The sequence below is a fragment of the Prinia subflava genome, chromosome 27, assembly GCF_021018805.1.
Source record: "Prinia subflava isolate CZ2003 ecotype Zambia chromosome 27, Cam_Psub_1.2, whole genome shotgun sequence".
Taxonomy (NCBI): domain Eukaryota; kingdom Metazoa; phylum Chordata; class Aves; order Passeriformes; family Cisticolidae; genus Prinia; species Prinia subflava.
The window spans coordinates 3,575,499-3,596,641 of NC_086273.1; the positions used below are offsets into that span (position 1 = coordinate 3,575,499).

Sequence of the window (21,143 nt, forward strand, 5' to 3'; positions counted from 1 at the left end):
CAGCCAAGTGGTGCTATTGACATTGCCAAGGCATTTTTCTCCATTCCTGTGGCAGCAGAATGCAGGCCTCAGTTTGCCTTCCCGTGGAGGGGAGTGCAGGACACCTGGAACTGACTGCCCCAGGGGTGGAAGCACAGTCCCACCACCTGCCATGGACTGATTGAGACTGCTCTGGAAAAGGGTGAGGCTCTAGAACATCTGCAGTCCATCGATGACATTGATGGGCACACAACATCCCCTTTCCAGTGCCCCTCCCTGCCCTCTTTGCAGACTGGTTCCAGCTCTGCCTTTCCCAAGTGCCCAAGACCCTCTGGGATGGCTCTGCCCTTTCCAAGGGCTTTGAGAGAGGTCCCACAGTGACCCTGCCCAACCTTCTCAACATCCCTGACACCAAAGGCCTTTTCCACATCCCACAGTTCCAGGTCAGTACCCAGAACACAGCACAGCCCTGTCCAGGTCCTCAGAGTGGTTCAGAAGGGAGGCAGCTGTGATTTCTCCACACAGAGCCCCACCCCAATGGTCTCTCTGTGCACTCCTTGGCTGCCCTGAGCATTTTCCCTGGATCCTCCCTGCCCTGGATGTTTCTCTCTGTGCAGTCCTAAGCACAGCCCAGTAAAGAATTCAGGTGGTTTCCCAGAGGATGTTACTCTCAGAGTGAAGTGGCCTCAAGGCACTGTTTGTGCCACTGGCATTGTGCCACCCCGAGTGCTGCTGATGGTGTTTGTGCTCCCTGGGCTTCATCTCCCCACACACACACGATGCACTGCTGAAATCTCCTCAGCACACAGCAAACATGGACTGCTGGCCTGGTCCTTTGGTGTCCCTCCATGCAGGGACAAACAACCTCCTGCAGGTACAGGTGAGATGCCTGTGCTGGCAGTGGTGGTTGCAGGGGCTGGTGTGGGACAATTGCCCTGGGCCACCTTCCCAGGCTGTGCCCAGAACAAAGACACAGCCCAGGCCCTGCTCTGCTGCTCCCTCAGCTCCATGCCAGCAGCTCTGGCTGTGCCAGGACACTGCTGTGTGCCCCCTGCACACTCCCCCTCTGCCCCAGGCACTGGGCTTTGCTTTGCCAGGGCATTCCTGGAGCACATTGCTGACAGCAGCTCTGGAGGAGAGCAAAGCCTTCCTGGCCTGCCCTCAGGAGATGCCCTTTGCTGCTGCAGCTGCTGTGCTGGAGCCCAGTTGTGTCCCAGCAGTGCCCATGGCCTGTCCCTGCCTGTGGGCACAGCAGGGACACGCAGCAGGACAGTGACCAAGCTGCCACAGCCCTGGGGCCTTACAGCCACAGAAGGGCTGGCAAGGAGAGGCTGCAGCTGGGAAGAGCAGCTGTGGGAAGAGGCAGGGCCATTGTCCCTGGCTGTGCTGCTGTGCTGGGAGTCTCTTCCCTGCACCTCTGCTCACAGGCACTGCCCCTGCAGAGACACAGAAGGGCTCAGGAAGCATCTTGGACACACAGGGCAGAGCAGGACACTTTATTTTACCTCAATGCACAGTGATCATGGCTCCTCACTGTCTCTGCTTAACACAAGCGTGGTGGATACTGTGTGGGGAATGGGTGTGTAGAGAATTCTCAAAGCCTGACAGAAGGCTCACATAGTATGCATTTGTATGCAAATTATGAGATAAAATCTGCTGACTTAGAAAGGTCATAGAATAGGACAGACATTGTTGAGAGAGAATTTGAACAAGAAACAAGTTTCAAATGGTCACCTTGCAAATGGATATTTTGGGGAAATAGAACTAAGAAAGATGTATTTCAGTAGGACCCAGGTGAGGTATTTTTAGACGGTTGGTTTAAAAGTGTTAGAAGCATTGTGTGGCAAAACCTGATAGGCGAAAAAACTCTTCTAATATATGGTAATTAGGAAATAGTTTGGCTTCTGATTGTGATGGCATGAATTGTAACAGCTGTACTGTCTCATCCTTCTCATGAGACTTACAATGGAATAAAGTATTTTAAAACTACTCTGAGGAGCCTGGTCACTGGGTCAGAAACAGGGATTGTCCAACAAAATTGATGTAACAATACTCTGACTAATGGCATCCCTTTATGGAAAGAGGTGTTTTTTTGTTTTTTTTTTTAAGGAAAATTAGAATACCAAATAGAGATACAAAAAAAGATACATGGCACAGAGCAGTATGGGTCTGTAATGAGTTCCATTCTGAATGCTATGCAGAAACAAACAGGCACTTCACTGTTTCTCAAAAGCACAGAGGGGTCATATTCCTCAGGGCATCCTCAGGCTCCTGGTTCCCCAGGCTGTAGATGAGGGGTTCAGTTTTGGAGGCAGCAGCGAGTCCAGAAGTGACAGTGGCAAATGCAGGGATGGCCCCAGGCTGGCACAGGTGACCTTGAGGCTCTGCAGGGCCCAGGCCCAGCGGCTGTGCCAGAGTCAGGGCTGAGGTCACACTCTGTGGGCTGGGGCAGAGCCCAGGCACAAATCAGCCCTGGCCCAGCAGCTCTGCAGTGGTGGCCACCAGGCCGGGTGCCCAGGGAGCCTTCTGGCCATGGCCTGCAGGGAGCTGCTGCTGCTGCCAAGGTGCCTTTGGTGTGCCAGGCTCTCCCTGCACAGCTCCCAGCACGGCCCTCTGCCCTTGTGCCCGAGCCCTTCCCTGTCTTGGGGCTGGCCTGGGGCTGTTCCTGCAGCGGGGCCTGGCCTGGCCATGGCACAGCAAAGGCAGTTCCTGCTGCAGCAGGAGGCTCTGCCTGCAATGGGCTCCAACAACCCCAACAAGGCCCTGCTTGCAAAGCCCCCAGGGGGAAATGAAGAGCAGGGTCATGCTGCTTTTGGGGTGAATAATGCTGAACCCAGCCTGACTCCTCCATCCCAAAGTTCCACATCCTGAGAGGGAGCTGAAGCTGTGGCAGAGCTGGTCAAATCCCCAGGGAAAGGAACAACCAAGGGACACCACTGAGATCTTCTGCAGAGCTGCTGAGCTGGCACAGCCTGGGCACATCTGACTGACAGGGCAGCACTGCAGACTAGAAAAGCCCCATTCTAAATTTTAACTGCAGCATCTCCTGACATTTCCCTTCTTAGGAAGTGTGTGGAGATTCCTCCTTGGAGTGGGGACATCCCTCAAGGTCACTGCCTGAGGCTGAGCTAAAGAGATTTGCCCAAGGTCATGTTTCTTGAGGAGTGACACCGATCTCTTCTTAATAACTGGTTTTGCTTCAAAACAATTTTTTCAAAATTGCTTCCTAGAGCACCATATTAAAATAGATGTTATAGCTGCTATTCTGTGGAGTAAATAATTCTGATTAACACCTTTTTGTCTAAACGTGCTCATAATCAATCATATCTGTATATTTATAAATACTTCTGGTTTGCCATCCTCAGTGTTATGGGACAAAGTTGTAAAAAGATTCAATTCCACAATTCAATTCAATTCAATTCAATTCAATTCAATTCAATTCAATTCAATTCAATTCAATTCAATTCAATTCAATTCAATTCAATTCAATTCAGTTCAATTCAATTCAATTCAGTTCAATTCAATTCAATTCAATTCAATTCAATTCAATTCAATTCAATTCAATTCAATTCAATTCCACCTCCACAATGCTTTAAAGATAAATCCTTGAAAAAATCTGGGGCTTGGATTGGATCCAGGCACTCCCAGGCTCCTCTCACAGAAAAAGTTTAGAAAGCCTGGCGCTCCTGGTTTGGGGGAGCTTGGGGGTATAATTGGGGTGTTGGGGGTCCTTTCTGCACCTCCTGACCCAACAGGAGCTTCTCTACTAAACTGTGCCTGAAGCTGCCACTCTGCCCATGACAGGAGCCCCTGTGAGTGTCTGTGACATCCCGGCTCTTTGGCAGCCTGGACACTCCTGGGATGTCCCCTGGAGCCCCTGTGAGTGTCTGTGACATCCCAGCTCTTTGGCAGCCTGGACACTCCTGGGATGTCCCCTGGAGCCCCTGTGAGTGTCTGTGACATCCCAGCTCTTTGGCAGCCTGGACACTCCTGGGATGTCCCCTGGAGCCCCTGTGAGTGTCTGTGACATCCCAGCTCTTTGGCAGCCTGGACACTCCTGGGATGTCCCCTGGAGCCCCTGTGAGAGTCTGTGACCTCGCTGTTCTTTAGGAGCACAGGGATGTCACCACTGCACTCCTGACACTGCCTGTGACAAATTGGCTCCTTGGCAGTGTAGAGACACCTCTGTTGTCACTGTGCAGCCCTGTGACTGTCACCTCATGAGCCTCAGGATGATTAAGGACCCCTGAGATGTCACCATGGAGCCCCTGTGACTGAGTGTGAGGAAGAGATCTTCAGGAGCCCAGAGACCCCTCAGATGCCACCATGGAGCCCCTGTGCCTGCACGTGAGCTCACAGCTCTTTGGCAGCTGGAAATCCCTGGAATCTGTTCCATCTTATCTGCTGAGGATGGATCCTCAGCAATGTGGAGGTTCCCCAATGAATTTTAGTTCTCCAGAGGCTTGTTCATTCTTCAGCTCTTCAGTTCAGGAATTCAGTGCAATAGACTCATTAATATTTCAAAACACCCATGGAATAATTTAATTTTACATCTTCATTTCTTGTGTGGTTAATTGTACAGATTTCAGAAGTATCTTCAAAGAGAATACATTATATTTTTTAAAAATGCAGGGGTTTTTTTCCTATTTTGTTTTGTTTTTCTGTTTATAGATTGATTTCTGCAATCTCCAGGTGATGTTGGTCCTTAGCATCTCCTAAGGCACTCTGAATAGATATGAAAATCAAGACCCTTCATGGCTGACAATCAATCACACTTTGTCCCTACCTCCACCCCACCATTTCCCTCATCCAACCCTTGGGCTCAGAGCAGTCTTTTGCAAGTGTTCTGTTTTGATTAACTGGGCAGAAATACCAATTCATGTAGTAGTTTCATATTTGCCAATTCTGACCTTTCTCCATCAACACACCAAATCTGTGATGGTTTCTGTGTTTTACTCTCTTTTCTTTCTGTGAGGTAGACTTTGGGAGAAAAAAGGCAAAACAGGCCCAACTTAAAGGTTTCAAAGATAATTTTCTTAAAAGACATTAAAGAAAGGAAAAAAGGAAGAAAGAAAAAAAAATTAAAAAAAAAATTTTGAACTCTTCAAAACTCTTTTCCATTTCTCAGAAACTGTTACTTTCCCACAACCAACACAGAGAGACAAAACTATGACTTTCAGTCAGTTACACCATTTGAACATAATTTTACGTCTCTTTGGGAGAGGAGTCTCTCTTAAAATCCCATGGAACTTCCCCACTGACAACTTAAACCAGTTCTTGTGTGGGTTTCAACTACCACAAGAAACACCCGCCTGGTAAAAAACCCTGCTTCTGTGACCGCTCCCATTAGAAGTTTCCCAAGCTGTTTATGGGTCATGGGTCTAGACTTTCATATATTAAGGTGTCACTTTTTGAAGATGCACAACTCAAAGGAACAAAGGATTCTTCTTCTCAGGGAACAGAGAGATCTTCTCACTTCTTCACTAGCGCAAAGGACTCATCTCTATCTCTGTTCAAGCATCTTATAAGATCAGTATCACTTAGTCCATCACACACACCTTTGTTCAAAATCCACACACAAATTTGAACATCTCCCTAAAGGCATATCTTCCCATGATTTGAAGGGATATATTAGTCCAGTTTCCATGGTTTACATCCAGAGAAGTCCAGTCAGAAATCTCCACTTCCTCAATCCCTTCTTCCAATAATCTTTAACAGTTCTTTTACTGACTTTATATCATGCTGTCTCTCTATGTGTTCCTTCCTCTCTCTCTCAGAGAAAGGGATGGAGTTCTGAAAGCTTCAGGTTGCCATGAAAGGGTTAAATCTGCCCAGGCCTGTGATGGTTGTGTGATCTCTGCTGGGCAGCAGCTTCTCCAGCCGCTGTCCTCAGCGTGGCTGGGCTTCCCCCCCTTCTCCTCTGTGTCCAGAGTTACCGGAGGAGAGGGAGAGAGGGGGCTCTGCCCACCCCTCGGTGACAAATCGGGGTGGGCTTGGCTCAGCGGGGCCCAGAGGTGTTATCAGGGGCCCGGCTCTGCTGGCTCCCTCCCAGCTCTGCTGGCTCTGGGGGTAGGAAACCTCCCCTGCCCTGCCAGGAGCCCTTGGAGCCCGGCCAGGCCTCCGGACGCCTCCCGGCCTGACAGAGGGAGCGGCAGGGCCCGGCTGGCCTGGGCAGTTCTAACAGAGCAGCCCGGCTGATGTGACCCGTTCAAGTGGCCAGAAGGAAAGGGCTGACTTAGACTCACTCAGAATTTTATATGGGTATTTCTCAAAGATGCCTCTAGCTTCCTCAATGGTCCAACAATATGTCAATATTTAACCATGAACTCTGACAGGTGCCTGTCTCAAAAGAATTCCAAGGTCCTGACAGGGAACTGTTTCTACTTTAACTAAAAACCAAACTGTGTAAACCTATAACAGCAAAATCTGAGCTTTCTCTACACCAGGCTGTGCCTGAAGCCTTCAGCTCCTTGGCACCAACTCCCACCTGCTTTCCTTGCAGAAGGAGCTGCCTGAGACACAGAGGGATGTTCATTTATTGTCAGCCAACAAAACCAAGGGAGGGCACAGCTCCATGGAAAACACAAGTGCAGCCAGTGACACAAAGACAGGGGAAGATCAGGATTTCTTCTCCTGCCATTGTACAACTCCAGGAAATTCCTGGTGTCTCCTGGTGGTAAGACTTTGACATTTCTTAAAAGTACTCAAATGACCCAGCTAATGAAGATGTGCTCGTGCACCTCACAAGCTGCAGGTCCCCTACAGCCCTGCAGGGCTCCTGTCCCATCTGCTCTGCTCCAGTCTAAGACAGGGACCAGCACTGTCCCAGGATCAGTAGAGAGCTGAACTGGAAAGGACCTCAGCAAGTCAGCAGCCCAGGCTGTCAGAAACTGGGTCAGACCAAGTGGTTCAAGGCTTGATTTGGTGTGGATTGGAAAATCCCAAAGGACAGGGAGGAGGCAGCATCTCAGCACCTGGCTGAGCCCATGGGAACAAAGGTTTCCTCCTGTCCTGGCTGAACCTCCCCTCTTTCACCCTATCCTCATTGTCTTTTGTCTCCCACCAGGCCCCCCGGTGAAGAGCCTGGCTCTGTGTTCTCCATCCCCTCCTGGGTGGCACTGCCAGGCTGGCATGAGGAGCCCCTCAGCCTTCCCTGCTCGGGGCTGGACAAGCCCAGCTCCCTCAGCCTCTGCTCACAGCCAAAGGGCTCCAGCCCCACCTTGGAGCCCTTCCCTGCCCCTGCTGCAGCTGCCAGACATCTTTCCTGCCCTGGGCAACCCAAGCCAGGCCACAGTGCCCTGGATAATGCAGGTCCTTGATGTCCTGGTGACACAGCCCAGCCCCTTGTGCCCGTGTCAGGCTCTGGGGTGGATCCTGTGGAACATCCTTTGGTGGAGGCTGTGGCTCCAGGAGCACCGGGGGGATACCGGGGGACAGGGGAGCCCGCTGGGCATGAACAGCATTGGACTTGTCTGGGGGGAACTGTGAGGGGGGCTGGGGCAGAGCGACCAACCCAGTGACCTCACACATCCCTCTGTGATGTCACACATCCCTCTGTGATGTCACACAGTCCCCTGTGATGTCACACAGTTGGTGTCTGATGTCATAATCCACCCTTTGATGTCACACAGCCATACTGTGCTGTCACATAGTCCTCTGTGATGTCACTCAGCTGGTCCGTGATGTCACAGTGAACTCTGTGATGGCATGATCTGCTCTATGATGTCAGACCTCTGCCCTGTGATGTCACAGCTTGCTTTATGATGTCACAGATGGCCTATGATGTCACAGGTGCTTAATGACCTCACATAACCCTCTCTGTGATGTCATAGCCCACTCTGTGACCTCATGTTACCAGATGATAAATGGTCTGCACCTGGTGAGCTCACACAATGTTTGTTCTCCAAAACCACTGGCCCATGGAAACCACACAGTGCCCATTGTGTAAGAAGGGGAACTGGAAGTTCACCAGCCTCAGTGTCCTGCCAGCTCAGCCAGGCCAACTGGAACATTGGGGTCTGTGACCTCCAGGGACCACCAGAGTGACCCCCAGGACAGAAGAGTGCAGGCAAAAGGGGAGGGGAAATATGTTAATGATTTCAGGGAAATGATTATCATGTGTATGTTTAGTGCAGGACAATCAGTGAACATGTATGCAAAATGCAGAATATAAACAGAAACTTTCCCATACTCAGTACTCACGGCTTTGGGAGGAGCTATCCTCCCGTGCATCCAGACAAATAAAGAATGCTGCTTCTTAATGCTACATTGGTGTTAAGGAGTTTTTAATTTTACAAAATTTTTGGTAACATTCCCACTGCCAAGGAGAGCTTTGTCTGCTGCTGTTCACAAGCAGAGAAGGGCTGGTGGGAGATTTGGTGGTCAGTGGTTGTCTGGGGTACAGTGCCCATGAAATAATGAAGTTTGCAATATTCTGTGAAAGAAGGAGGGATATTAACCAAACTTCTGCACTGCAGTTTTGGAGGGCAGACTTCGGCCTATTCAGGTACTGGATCAGGTACTGACTGTCTTACGGGAAATAGCCCTTATAATAAAGTGGTCCTGCAAGGATGGACACACTTCAAGGAAGTAATTTTAAGGGAGAAGGAGCAGCGTATCCCATTGTGCTAAAAGATGAGCCAGAGAAGAAAATGACTGCTGTGGCGGCCCATCAAATTTTGTGGGATCTCAAAAAAAAAAAGAGGGTGCATCAACATTGGAGAGATGGTCAGATAACTCTGGAAGAGTTCAAGGATGTTTCTAGGTCATGCAGAAAGAAAAGCAGAGAGGTGATAATCCAGCCTGAGCTTAACCTCTCAACTTCTGTTAATAATAATAGAAAATATTTCTACAAACAAATTTATAGCAAAAGGTTAGATAACGAGAACTTCTACTCTTTATTGGACGCAGTGGGGAAAAGAGTAACTAATGATGAGGAGAAGGCTGAGGTAGTTTTCACTTTGTTTCCCTCGGTTTTTAACAATAACAGAGGATGTCCTCAGGACAAGTGTTCTTCTGAGCTGGTAGATGGGCACAGGGAGCAGAAGAGCCCCCCTGCAATCCAGCAGGAAGCAGCTGGGGACCTGCTGAGCCACTCAGATGCTCACAGGTGTCCCTGGGACCAGATGGGATCCATGCTAGGGCCATGAGGGAGCTCCTGGATGAGCTCCCCAAGCTGCTCTCCATCATTTCTCCTCAGTCCTGGCTCAGCAGGGAGGGCCCAGAGGACTGGAGGTGCCAATGGGAGCCCATCCCCAAGAAGGGCTGCAAGGAGGATGTGGGGAACTGCAGGCCTGTCAGCCTGCCCTGGGTGCCCAGCAAGGGGATGGAACAGATCCCCTTGAGAGCCACCCCAGGGCACCCCCAGGATGGCCCAGGGATCAGAGGCAGCCAGCGTGGATTGCAATATCTGCACTGAGGATCTGCAGGAGGGGATTGAGTCCAGCATCAGCAAATTTGCAGGTGACACCAAGCTGGGTGTGAGTGTGGATGTGCTGGAGGGTAGGAGGGCTGTGCACAGGGCCCTGCACAGGCTGGATCCAGGGCCCAAATCCAACAGGGTGAGGCTGAACAAGACCAAGGGCCGGGTCCTGCACTTTGGCCACAACAAGCCCTGCAGTGCTGCAGGCTGGGGACAGAGTGGCTGGACAGTGGGCAGGCAGAAAGGGACGTGGGGCAGTGCTGGACAGCAGGCTGGACATGAGGCAGCAGTGTGGGCAGGTGGGCAAGAAGGCCAATGGCTCCTGGCCTGGATCAGGAATGGTGTGGGCAGCAGGAGCAGGGCAGGGATTCTTGCCCTGTGCTGGGCACTGGTGAGGCTGCACCTCGAGTGCTGTGTCCAGTTCTGGGCCCCCAATTTAGGAAGGACATGGAGGGGCTGGAGCGTGTCCAGAGAAGGGCAACAAGGCTGGTGAGGGGTGTGGAACACAAGTGCTGTGAGGAGTGGCTGAGGGAGCTGGGGTTGTTCATCCTCAAGCAGAGGAGGTCAGGGGATACAAGGTGGTGTCAGGACACAGGTTGGACTTGATGATCTCCAAGGTCTTTTCCAACCTGGCTGATTCTGTGATTCTCTGAATCCACCCTCGGAGCTGTTGCAGGATGAGCCCTGGGCCTCCTGTTGAGAAGGTGCAGCAGCCCAGGTCCCTCAGCTTCTCCTCACAGCCCCAAAGCCCATCCTGTCAGTCCTGCAGAGCCTCTGCAGCCCCTCCTCATTGCCCAGAGCAGGGAGCCCCACAGGCAGACACAGCAGGGAAGATGTGCCCCCCTGGCCTGTGGTGCCTCTGGCAAGGGAGCAGCACGAGGCACTGCAGGAGCCTGCAGACAATTCCTGAAGCACTCGGAGGATGATCCTGCTCCCCAAGGGACATTCCTGTGGTGTGATGCTGTTTGCCCCCAGCCTGCCCACGGCCAGCCTGGGGCTGCTGACGGGGCTTTTCTGTGCTGAGCATTGGCCTGGCCGTGTTGTGGAGAGAGCCTGGGCAAGGAGCCTGCAGCCCCCAGGCCCTGGCCTGAGGCGTCAGCGCTGCCCCAGCAGTGCCCATGGCCTGTCCCTGCTGCAGCCCCGGCACTGCCACCCCCAGCCCTGTGCCCGGCCCCGAGAGCACTCAGGCCCTACAGCAACAGCAGGGCCAGGAGGGCAGCGGGGCAGGGCCATGGCAGCAGCACTGGCAACACCAAGTGCTGCTGCTGCTGGGCACAGCTGCTGTGCCAGCACTGATCTGCCCCAGCTCTGCACACAGACATTGCTGCTGCAGCCACACAGAAGGGAAAATAAAGTGGATTCTCCAGTGAAAACTTTGCTAGGAGATCCTTTTGCTCATTTAAAAGCCACCAAGAGCACAGCTCGTCATTGACACAGTCTAGGACCTGAGAAAATGTGGAGGACAACAACACAAGAAATGGAAGAAACGATGGCCTTTCTTTGTGAATACACTGAAAAATAAAACAAAGAAAAAACCCAAATAACCAAACCACCAAGGTGTATCAAAGATGACTTTTATTAAAAGCGACTTGCATAAATAGACCAGCAGTTTAGTGTTTGTAAAATCGTACAGTGATCAGTGTCCACACTGCAGCCTTGAGCTCCTGGTTCCTCAGGCTGTAGATGAGGGGGTTCAGGGCTGGAGGCACCACCGAGTACAGAACTGACACTGACAGATCCAGGGATGGGGAGGAGATGGAGGGGGGCTTCAGGTAGGCAAAAAACCCAGTGCTGAGAAACAGGGAGACCACGGCCAGGTGAGGGAGGCAGGTGGAAAAGGCTTTGTGCCGTCCCTGCTTAGAGGGGATCCTCAGCACAGCCCTGAAGATCTGCACATAGGAGAAAAGAATGAACACAAAACAGCCAAATACCAAACAGAGACTAATAGCAATGAGCCCAAGTTCTCTGAGGTAGAATTTGGAGCAGGAGAGCTTGAGGATGTGTGGGATTTCACAGAAGAACTGGCCCAGGGCATTGCCATGGCACAGGGGCAGGAAAAATGTATTGGCCGTGTGCAGCAGAGCATTGAGAAAGGCACTGGCCCAGGCAGCTGCTGCCATGTGGGCACAAGCTCTGCTGCCCAGGAGGGTCCCGTAGTGCAAGGGTTTGCAGATGGACACGTAGCGGTCGTAGCACATCACGGTCAGGAGGAAATACTCTGCTGAGATGAAAAATAAAAACAGAAATAGCTGAGCAACACATCCTTCATAGGAGATGCTCCTGGTGTCCCAGAGGGAATTGTGCATGGCTTTGGGGACAGTGGTGAGGATGGAGCCCAGGTCGCTGAGGGCCAGGTTGAGCAGGAAGAAGAACATGGGGCTGTGCAGGAGGTGGCCGCAGGCTACGGCGCTGATGATGAGGCCGTTGGCCAGGAGGGCAGCCAGGGAGATGGCCAGGAAGAGGCAGAAGTGCAGGAGCTGCAGCTGCCGCGTGTGTGCCAACGGCAGCAGGAGGAAGTGGCTGATGGAGCTGCTGTTGGACATTTCTTCACTCTGGGCATGGTGAACTGTTGAAAGAACATATTGAGAAATTGGGACAGGTTCCCCTGAGTAAATCCTCTGGTAGTTTTTTAGTAATTTCCTCAAAATTACTTCTCTTCCTATGGGAGAACTTCATTACCATTTTTATTTTTAGCTTGGTTTGTTCTACTTAGTTACTGCATTATCTTCAGCATTCAACACTGCTGAGCCCAGAGGGGAAACAGGGCTCTCTGTGCCCCAGTTCAGTCAGACTTGCTGGTCCCCACATATTTTCCCTTGGCTGATTTCACCTTCTTCTATTACAGGCTGATCACAGTTAAGACTTAAATTTGAAAAATAGTGGCCTTTTTGAAGGGTTCAGAGTCAATCACTGTAAACCCTTTTCTCTTACCCTGTGCAGCTCAGCATGGACAGATACCAAGGATTGTTCTCGCTCTCTGCTGCCTGGAGTTGTGCCTACTGGGAACTGTTCTTCTCCATCCAAGCCTTGTCCCTGCCACTGCTCACAGAGCCCAGCCCAGCCCTGGGGGCTCAGCTCTACCCTGCACACCCCTCCCAGCACAGGGCACTGCCCAGGGACATCTCCCTGGCACCAGGGCCTTAAGGGCAGCTCATACAAATACAGATGCTGCAAGCGAAGGTGCTCCTGCTGCTGTCTGTAGCTAGAGGAGGGTGAGGAGGCACTTTCTGAGGCAGATCTGAGCACATCTGCTGATCCCCAGGGTGACAGTGCAGGAGTGTCAGTGACACAGACAACCCTGACAGCCCCTTTCCCTTCCCTTCATGAGAAAGCTGAGAGCAGCCCTGGCCATGCAGCATCATCTCCACAGCAGCAGCAATCTGCCCTGATGGGGGTGGCTCCTTCCACCTCCAACTTCTCCCCACAGTCCATAGGGAGCTCCCAGGCAGGCTGAGAGCTGCCCCTGGCAGGTGGCAGATGCCCTGGGCTGGCCAAGAGCCCTCAGGGCTGCAGCACCTGCTCTGCACCACAGCCCTGGGCAGCCCTGGCTGCAGCCCCAGCTTCAGCCCCTGCAGCCGTCCCTGGCAGCAGGAGCCGTCCTGCCCTGTCCCTCTGACGGTGCCCAGGGCAGCCCCGCTCTGGAGCACATCCTCCCCCAAAGCAGCAAGGGCAGCAGAGCCATCCTTACAGTCACCTCAGTGCTGTCCTGGCTCAGCTTGAGGACATCCCTGCAGCCACAGACTTACCCTGTCAGAAGTGGGGAACATTTCTCCACGAAGAAGCTCTGAATTTCCTAAAGTTGTGAAGATTTCTTCATGAATGATCTCAGAATTGTCCTTCCAGTTTCTCTGAGCCTCTGTCTGCTTCATTCCTCTCAGGTACCTGCAGGCAGTGCCCTCAGCCCTGCTGGGCTGAAAGAGGAGCCGCTCCTCACGAGAAATGTCTTTTTGAAGCCCTTTGTGGTTGCCAGGAGACCAGCTCAGCTCAGCAGCACAGATACAGCAGAAGAACTTTAATTAGTCTCTGGAGGTTTGGTGTTGTTTACATGACTCAGTCCTTGAGTGAGTTTTCAAAAAACTTCTCAAGAAGTCAAAATTCAATTGGAATACTGACGTTTCTTCAAGTTTTTATGGGTCCCACTAAGAGATACAACTGAGAAAGTGTCCTCAGGTTCCAGTCAGAGCAGAACACTGCAGGCAGTGATGACAGGTGGGGACAAACAAGGCAAAGGTGTCTCTGATGCTGACCAAACCTGGATGTGTTTCAGGAATGCAAAGGGCCAAGGCCTGAGCCCCAGCCCCTGCCAAGGCAGATCCTGTCCCTCCCTCACAGCTCAGGGCTCTTCCCAGGCCACTGGGATGTGGGGATGTGCAATGCCAAGGGCAGCACCATGGGGCGGCCCCTGCCAGGCTGCTGAGCAGGGACAAGGAGGCAATGAGGCCCCAGGCCTGCAAGGGTCACTTGTCCCCTCCTGATGTCTCAGGCCCAGGGCCAGCAGCCATGGCCCAAGTGCTGCAGGAGTTGGCTGTGTCAGGGCCTTTCAGCTGCTGCCCATGCCTGTGCCCTGTGCAGCCCAGGCTGTGCTACGGTGTCCATGCCCTGCGCCTCTGTCCCTGCAGGCTGTCGTCATCCCCCGGCTGCCCCACCTGGCTGGGCCCTTCCTTTGCTGACAGCTCTGCGTCCTGCCTGCCTCTGCCTGGGCACACAGAGCCTTGGGCTGCTCCAGACTCCTGCTGGGGGATGTGTTGCACCTCAGCCCTGCCCTGGCAGGGAAATTCCTTTCTCCTCATGTCCCTGTTCAATCCAAGTTCCAGCTGAGGGCTAGAGGGAAGGAAAGGATGGCACCACAACTTTCTGTGTGTAACCCAGCCGGGCAGGGGGAGCTCTGGTGGCACAATCCTTCCTAGATTACGAAAGAACACTGGCAAGGTCTTTCCATGCCAAGGCTTCGCTACACCAATAGAAAGCTCCTGGCTCAGTGTCACCTGTCCTGCTCAGCCAGACATCCCCATTTGCCCAGCAGGAGCAGAGTATTCCAGTACCCCATGGACTGACACAGGATGCAGAGAATTCTCCCTAAAGAGATGCTCATACTCCAGTTTTTGCTTTTAAGCAGCTGCTGGCCCCTCAGAGCACTGGCAGTGTGACATTTGCAGGGAGCACCTTCAGCAAGCGCTGGGGGCTGGAACTCAATGCAGAAAACACCCGGGGGCCTCCAATGAAGAATTAGGGACTCTGAGAATGGAGTTGGAGACAGAGCAACGCAGGTCGAACCAATCTGGTTATAACATACGTTCTCCGCTTTATTCACGAAATGGCCGGTTATATACAGTAAGAACAGTTTACAATAACAGGTGCATTTCTACTGGAAGTGAGTGTGGACAAATATGTAAACAATCACAGTTTAAGGCAGCTCCCTTGTCTTTACAGTAATTGCCCTATTCTATTGATACCCATACCTTAACCCAATTTCTAGCTGCACCACAAGATTATCTACTGCTACACAGGCCAAAAGCTGAGGCCCAGCATACCCAAATCTGAGGCCCAGTTTGGGATAACTCAAGCTTTATTCTATAAGTCATCCTGCTCTTGCTACACTCCAAGGCACCAAGGCAAAAGGAACAAACTTTCACTTCTGGCCTTGCTAGGGAGGACCAAAATCTCTACTTTTCACACCAAGGTTCCATTGCCAGGTGTTCTCCAACCCCAAGAGGAGACCCCTGAGGGGCACTGAAATGAGCCCCTCCCTGTGGTGCAGGAGGGTTCGGGGCAGAGGAGGGGCTGCAGGAGCTGGGACACGGCTGAGATGCAGCTGCCCCAGCGGTGCCTCCGGGCTGGCAGGGCCGTGGTCACTCAGGGTCAGTGGCCGGTCAGTGCTGTTGACTGGACACGGGTGTGGACACTTCCCTTGGAGCGTCTCCAGGGATGGAATGTTGGGGCTGTCCCTGTTGTGTCACACAGACGGGAACGCTGGGGCTGCCCTGCTCCTGCCCCACCCAACAGCTCTGCCAGCGCCTGCAGGGGACACAAAGGCTGAGCCAAAGGGTGAGAATTGCAGAATGGGCTGAGCTGGGAGGGAGCCACGGGGATCATGGAGTCCAAGCCCTGGCCCTGTCCAGGACAGCCCAACAATCCCAGCCTGTGCATCCCTGGGAGTGGTGTCCAAAGGCTCCTGGAGCTCTGGCAGCCCCGGGGCTGTGAGCATTCCCTGGGGAGCCTGGTCAGTGCCTGAGCCCCTGTGGGGGAAGAAGCTTTTGCTGCTCTCCAGCCCTGCCTTGCCCTGGCCCAGCCCCAGCCCTTCCCTCGGGTGCTGTCCCTGCTCCCCCGGGGCAGAGGTCTGAGCTGCCCCCACGCTGCCCCTCGGGAGGAGCCGCAGCCCCTGGGGAGCTCTGAGCTGCGTCTGCTCTGCTGCAGCTGAACAAACCCAGCGCCCTCAGAGCTCCAGGGAAAGGTCCTGCCCCTGCCTCAGGGCTTGGCCAGTGCCACCAGGAGAAAATCAACTTCCAACTTTTTCCCCACAACAGGGAGGAGCAGCAATTCTTGGATCAGAGAGTGGGGTGGAATGGCGTGTCACTGGTTGGATGGCACGGCCTGGCACGTCCCGGCTCGGTGGCACTCCCAGAGCCCCTTGGAGATGAGTGTCAGCTCCCACGGGGACAGCGCCGGCAGCCGTGGCTTCACCAAGTCCTGAGCGGTGCCGGTGGCCACGGTGCTGATGGAGGTGGAGGCCGTGCTGGGCACGGGGCCCCGTCAGCCCCAGATCTGTGGGGCAGGGGCTGCACCCCCTCCCCAGGGTGCCCTGGCATGGGGTGACCCCTGTCCTCACCTGAGGGTCCTGCTGGAGGCACAGCCCAGGAACAGCCCTGGCACCCCTGTGGTCATCTCTGAGATGTCAAGGACCAGGCAGGGCATGGACTGTGGAGGGAGAGGGTGTGAGGAAAGAGGCAGGGCACCTGGGGGAAAGCAAAACCTCTCTTGAACTCCCTCAACCTGAATCCCACTACCTCGGGAGTGCTGAAGGGCCCAGGGGGACCCTAACAGGCTCCCACTCCACTGCCTCGGGGGTGCCAGAGGGGCTGGTACCTGGTTGGGAGCAGTGATGGTGCCAGCGAGGAGGGGATCCTGTGCTTCTCTTGAACAGGAGGCCATGGTCATGGACTCTGGATTTCAGCTCTGGGCTTTAGGTCTTGACTGTGGCTCAGCGTTCCTTGCTCATTCTCATCAGGGGTCCCAGCCCCACTCTCAGTCCCCAGGTGTGCTGCCTCTGTGCCACCAGCTCTTCATCCTGGCTGTGAGGATCTGAGCAGCTTCTTTCATCCCAACCACATCTGCACCATCAACAAGTCCTGCAGCCAGGTGGTGATGTCCAGGATCAGGTACAGCCCCAGCCTGGCTCTGATGGCTGATTGGGGTTGTGCTCTCTTGGAGATTCAGCACTGACACCCCTCTGCTGTCCCCATCAGGTTCTCCTTCCCCAGCTGGTGCAGACTGGGACAGTCCCAACATTTCCAGCTGCTGAACCACTGGACCAGCCCTGTCCTGGGGTACCCCCCCTGTCACTGATTGCCCTTTTAGCCCAGGTGAGCCCTGCCAGCTGCCTTCTTCTTCTCCCCTTCCACCTCTTCCTTTTCTTTCACCTCCTCCTCCTCAACCAGTGCCCACCATTGCCTGTGGGACGTGGATCCTCTTCCCTGACTCACCTGCAGCTGATCATGGCCATCCCACAGTGGGCACGGGGTACCCCAGATTGCTGAGATGGGCACTGTGTCACACCCCTGGGACAGCCTGACAGCCCTCAGGACAGCTTGGAACCTGTCAGGGCAGCCTGGTACCCACAGGGACAGCCCAGGATAACTGGGGACAGCCTGGCAGCCACTGGACAGCCTGGCACCCAAGGGGACACTGTGACACCCACAGGGACAGCCCTGCATTGCTGAGACGGCCTGGCAGCCACTGCACAGCCTGACATCCCTGGGGACACCCCGCCACACACCTCTGCCTCCTGTCCCAGGCAGCTGCAAGGTGCTGGTGGTGGCTGTTAGGAATGGGCAAGGAGACCTTCTGCTCCAGTTAAAGCGCCTTTATTGATCAGCTCTTTTAGCGGGGAGGGGGCTCGGGGGCTGCGCACACCGCCGCTGCTCCCACGGAGTCAACGCTGCGAAGGAGGAGTCTCTCGGATCCGCTGCCGGGGCCGCAGAGCCGGGGCTTCGGTCCTCGCGAGAGTGCGCGGAAGCCTGCCTGTAGCTCGCCCAGTCTAGGGGTGTCTCTTTGGTCGAGTGCAGTCCAGGTGAGGGCGAGGAAGGAAGTGGCTCCTATTGGCAGCTGGGCGTTCTTCCTGGCTCGGTGGTGCTCCCTGCGGGTCCTTACTCGGCCCTGGTCAGGTGTCCAGGAGGCTTGTTTGCCTCTACTGGACTCCGGCTCGAGCAGGGTCTTCTGGGAGCTGTCAAGTTTTTACATTCTGGGTGGAGCCAGCAGCTGCATGACAGTCTATGAAGTGTAAAGTTGCCATGGGAACAGAGTATCAGCAGCGAGGGTGGAGTCTTCTTGGGGAGCAGCGGGGCAGCGCAGGAAGGGCACAGCAGGGAGACAGGAACTGGGGTCACAGAACTGGGATCTCAACTTGTGCTGTGAAACAACAACTTAGAACAGACTGGTTATCACAGGTAAGTGAAATACAATCTTAACAATTTCAACCTTTATTTCTCTGTTAGAGGGAACATTCACTTCACCTCTGGCTCTGGGAAAAGCTGCTGCACAGGGTCAGCCCCAGTGGGTCCCAGGTGCAAGCCCCCAGTGCTCCCCTGGGTCCCCAGACCAGAGCAGGTTCGAACAGTTCCAGGAAAAGCAAAGAAAAACAGTCCAGCAAAGCTTTTCTGCCTCAGCTAGCTAAAATGACTAAGGAAAAAGAAAAATAAAATCTCTCCATGCCCGCCGCTACTGTACGTGTTGCAGACAACACTCCAGGCCAGAATGTGGAAGAGGGAATACAGTTTCCAAAAACAAACTACGCGCTTCTCCCCCCTCTTTGCTCTCTGACCCAATCCTAAAGGTAAAGAATGTAATATCCAGCATAAACCCAACAGACGATTGGGGACACAAACATTATAACATCACCCTAGGACATTCCACCCCTTATCCCCACATCATTAACTTACTGCCAAACCCAACATATATTCTAACACGGCACACACATACATCATGCATTTATCCACATAAAACTTCCATTCATTCCCTCCAAAAAAATAATTTAAAAAAAAATTGCAAGCATTATCCATCATGCCCCTGTCACGTCCCACACCGAGCCACTGAATCCAGGCCCCAGGCTGCAGGGCTGCAGGATTCCCCACTCCATTATTTTACTCACTCAAAACTCCCTCTGTCACTTGCTCATACCTTCAACACTTGCTCATACCTTCTGTACTTACACATACCCTCTCACTTACACATTTCTATTTCATGTCTGTGTGGTTCAATGTACAGACAATGGCAGTAACATCCAGCAGACAGTGATGTTTACATATGATCCTCACCCAGCAATCAGATATCCCTGAGGTACACATCGTGTTGTGTCGCTATGAGTTTTTCTAGTTTTCTCAGCTTTCATATTAAAGCAGAAGTTTTCACTTCTCATGCTCTGTTCATGTTCAAGAGATTGTTTTTTGTAAACACAGTCATTGTTTTGCATTATTCTGGATAAGAGGACAGTGTTGATTGACAGTCCTTTTGACCAATACAGTTGAGAGGTGGGAATTCCACCCTCCAATCCACAGTCACCTTTCTGCAAGTATATAATAGATATAATAGAATGAAATAAACAAATCAGGGCCTTTTGGTCCCTGCTCTGATCTCTGCAAAGTTCCAAGTTTCTGAGTGGTCAGTTCAACACAGCAACAGCGACAGTGTTGTTCCATCTCTCTGCATTATGCACCTTGTGCAGCCGGGTCCCTGAGCAAAGACAGTCCCACAGATGGGTTTGTCTGTACTTGAGGCAGAACTGATCCAAACTGTCTTCCCTAACAAAACTCTGACAGGAACCACTGGGACTTTATCCTGGTCTACTGTACGGAGGAGCTCAGAGTTGGCAGGGCCTGCTCTGTTGGTGGAACACTAACCATGTGGCCTTTGCTAGATGCTGCTCCCAATTTCTGAAAGATCCCCCACCCAATGCTTTCAAGGTGGTTTTTAACAGTCCATTGTGCCTCTCCACTTTGCCTGCAGCTGGTGCATGGTAGGGGATATGGTACACCCACTCAGTGCCATGTTCCCTAGCCCAGGTGTTGATAAGGCTGTTCTTGAAATGAGTCCCATTGTGTGACTCAATCCTCTCAGGGGTACCATGCCTCCAAAGAACCAAAGAACTTGCTTTTCAAGGCCTAGAATGGTGTTATGGGCTGTAGCGTGAGGCACTGGGGAGGTCTCCAGACATCCCATGGTGCCTTCCACCACTGTGAGCACTTAGTGCTTCCCTTGGTGTGTCTGGGGCAGTGCAATAGAATCAATCTGCCAGGCCTGCCCATACCTGTATTTGGACCATTGCCCGCCATACCATAGGAGCTTCACCCACTTGTCCTGCTTGATTGCAGCACACGTCTCACAGTCATGGATAACCTGAGAAATGCTATCCATGGTTAGATCCACCCCTCGGTCTCGTGCCCACTTAGAGGTGACATCTCTGCCCTGATGACCTGAGGCATCATGGGCCCATCGAGCCAGGAACAACTCTCCCTTGTGTTGCCAATCTAGGTCTATCTTTTATACTTCTATCTTCGCAACTTGATCTACTTGCTGGTTCTTTCAGTGCTCCTCATTAGCCCGACTCTTGGGGACATGGGCATTGACATGGTGGACTTTTACAGGTAGCTTCTCTACCTAAATGGCAATGTCTTTCCATTCATCAGCAGCCCAGATTGGTTTTCTCCTGTGCTGCCAGTTGGCCTTTCTCCACCTTTCCAGCCATCCCCACAGAGCATTGGACACCATCCATGAATCAGTGTAGAGGTAGAGCTTTGGCCACTTCTCTCTTTTCCTTTGTTCAGGGCCAATTGAACAGCCTTGAGTTCAGTGAGTTGGCTTGACCCACCTTCTCCTTCAGTGGCTTGTGCAACCTGTCCTGTGGGGCTCCATACGGCTGCTTTCCACTTTCCTTTAATCCCTAAATGCAACAAGAACCATCTATACAAAGAGCATAATGTGTTTCTTCTGCTGGCAGTTGGTTGTACGGTGGACCTTCTTCAGCATGTGTCACCTGCTCTCTTGTTCCTCTTCATCAGTGAGACTGAACTTTTCACCTTCAGGCCAGTTTGTAATTATCTCCAAAATCCCAGGGCCATTCAGTTTTCCAATACGGACGTGGTGTGTGATGAGAGCAATCCACGTACTCCATGTGGCGTTGGTGGCATGGTGGGGAGAGAGAACCTCTGCTTTGAACATCCACCCCAGCACTGGGAGTCGGGGTGCAGGAGGAGTTGTGTTTCAGTGCCTGTTACCTCTGAGGTGGCTTGGACTCCTTCATAGGCTGCTAAAATTTCCTTCTCTGTTGGGGTGTAGTTGGCTTCAGACCCTCTGTAGCTCCGACTCCATAATCCCAGTGGTCGATCCCGAGTCTCACCAGGCACCTTCTGCCAAAGGCTCCAGGACAGGCCATGGTTCCCGGCTGCAGAGTAGAGCACGTTCTTCACCTCTGCTCCTGTCCTGACTGGGCCAAGGGCTACTGCATGAGCGATCTCCTGCTTGATCTGGGCAG

General features: G+C 52.9%; 2 protein-coding genes across 4 annotated transcripts in view; one reads left to right on the forward strand and one right to left on the reverse strand.

Annotated features, from left to right (window-relative positions):
• Positions 1 to 21,143, forward strand: part of LOC134562421 (olfactory receptor 14A16-like) — a 391,199-nt gene that overhangs the window by 356,203 nt on the left and 13,853 nt on the right. The gene's annotated exons all lie outside the window — the stretch shown is intronic.
• Positions 11,011 to 21,143, reverse strand: part of LOC134562449 (olfactory receptor 14J1-like) — a 184,659-nt gene continuing 174,526 nt past the window's right edge. The window contains exon 3 of the mRNA XM_063419843.1: positions 11,011 to 11,621. Coding sequence (XP_063275913.1) covers positions 11,011 to 11,621 — 611 coding nt within the window. The remainder of the gene's footprint in view (positions 11,622 to 21,143) is intronic.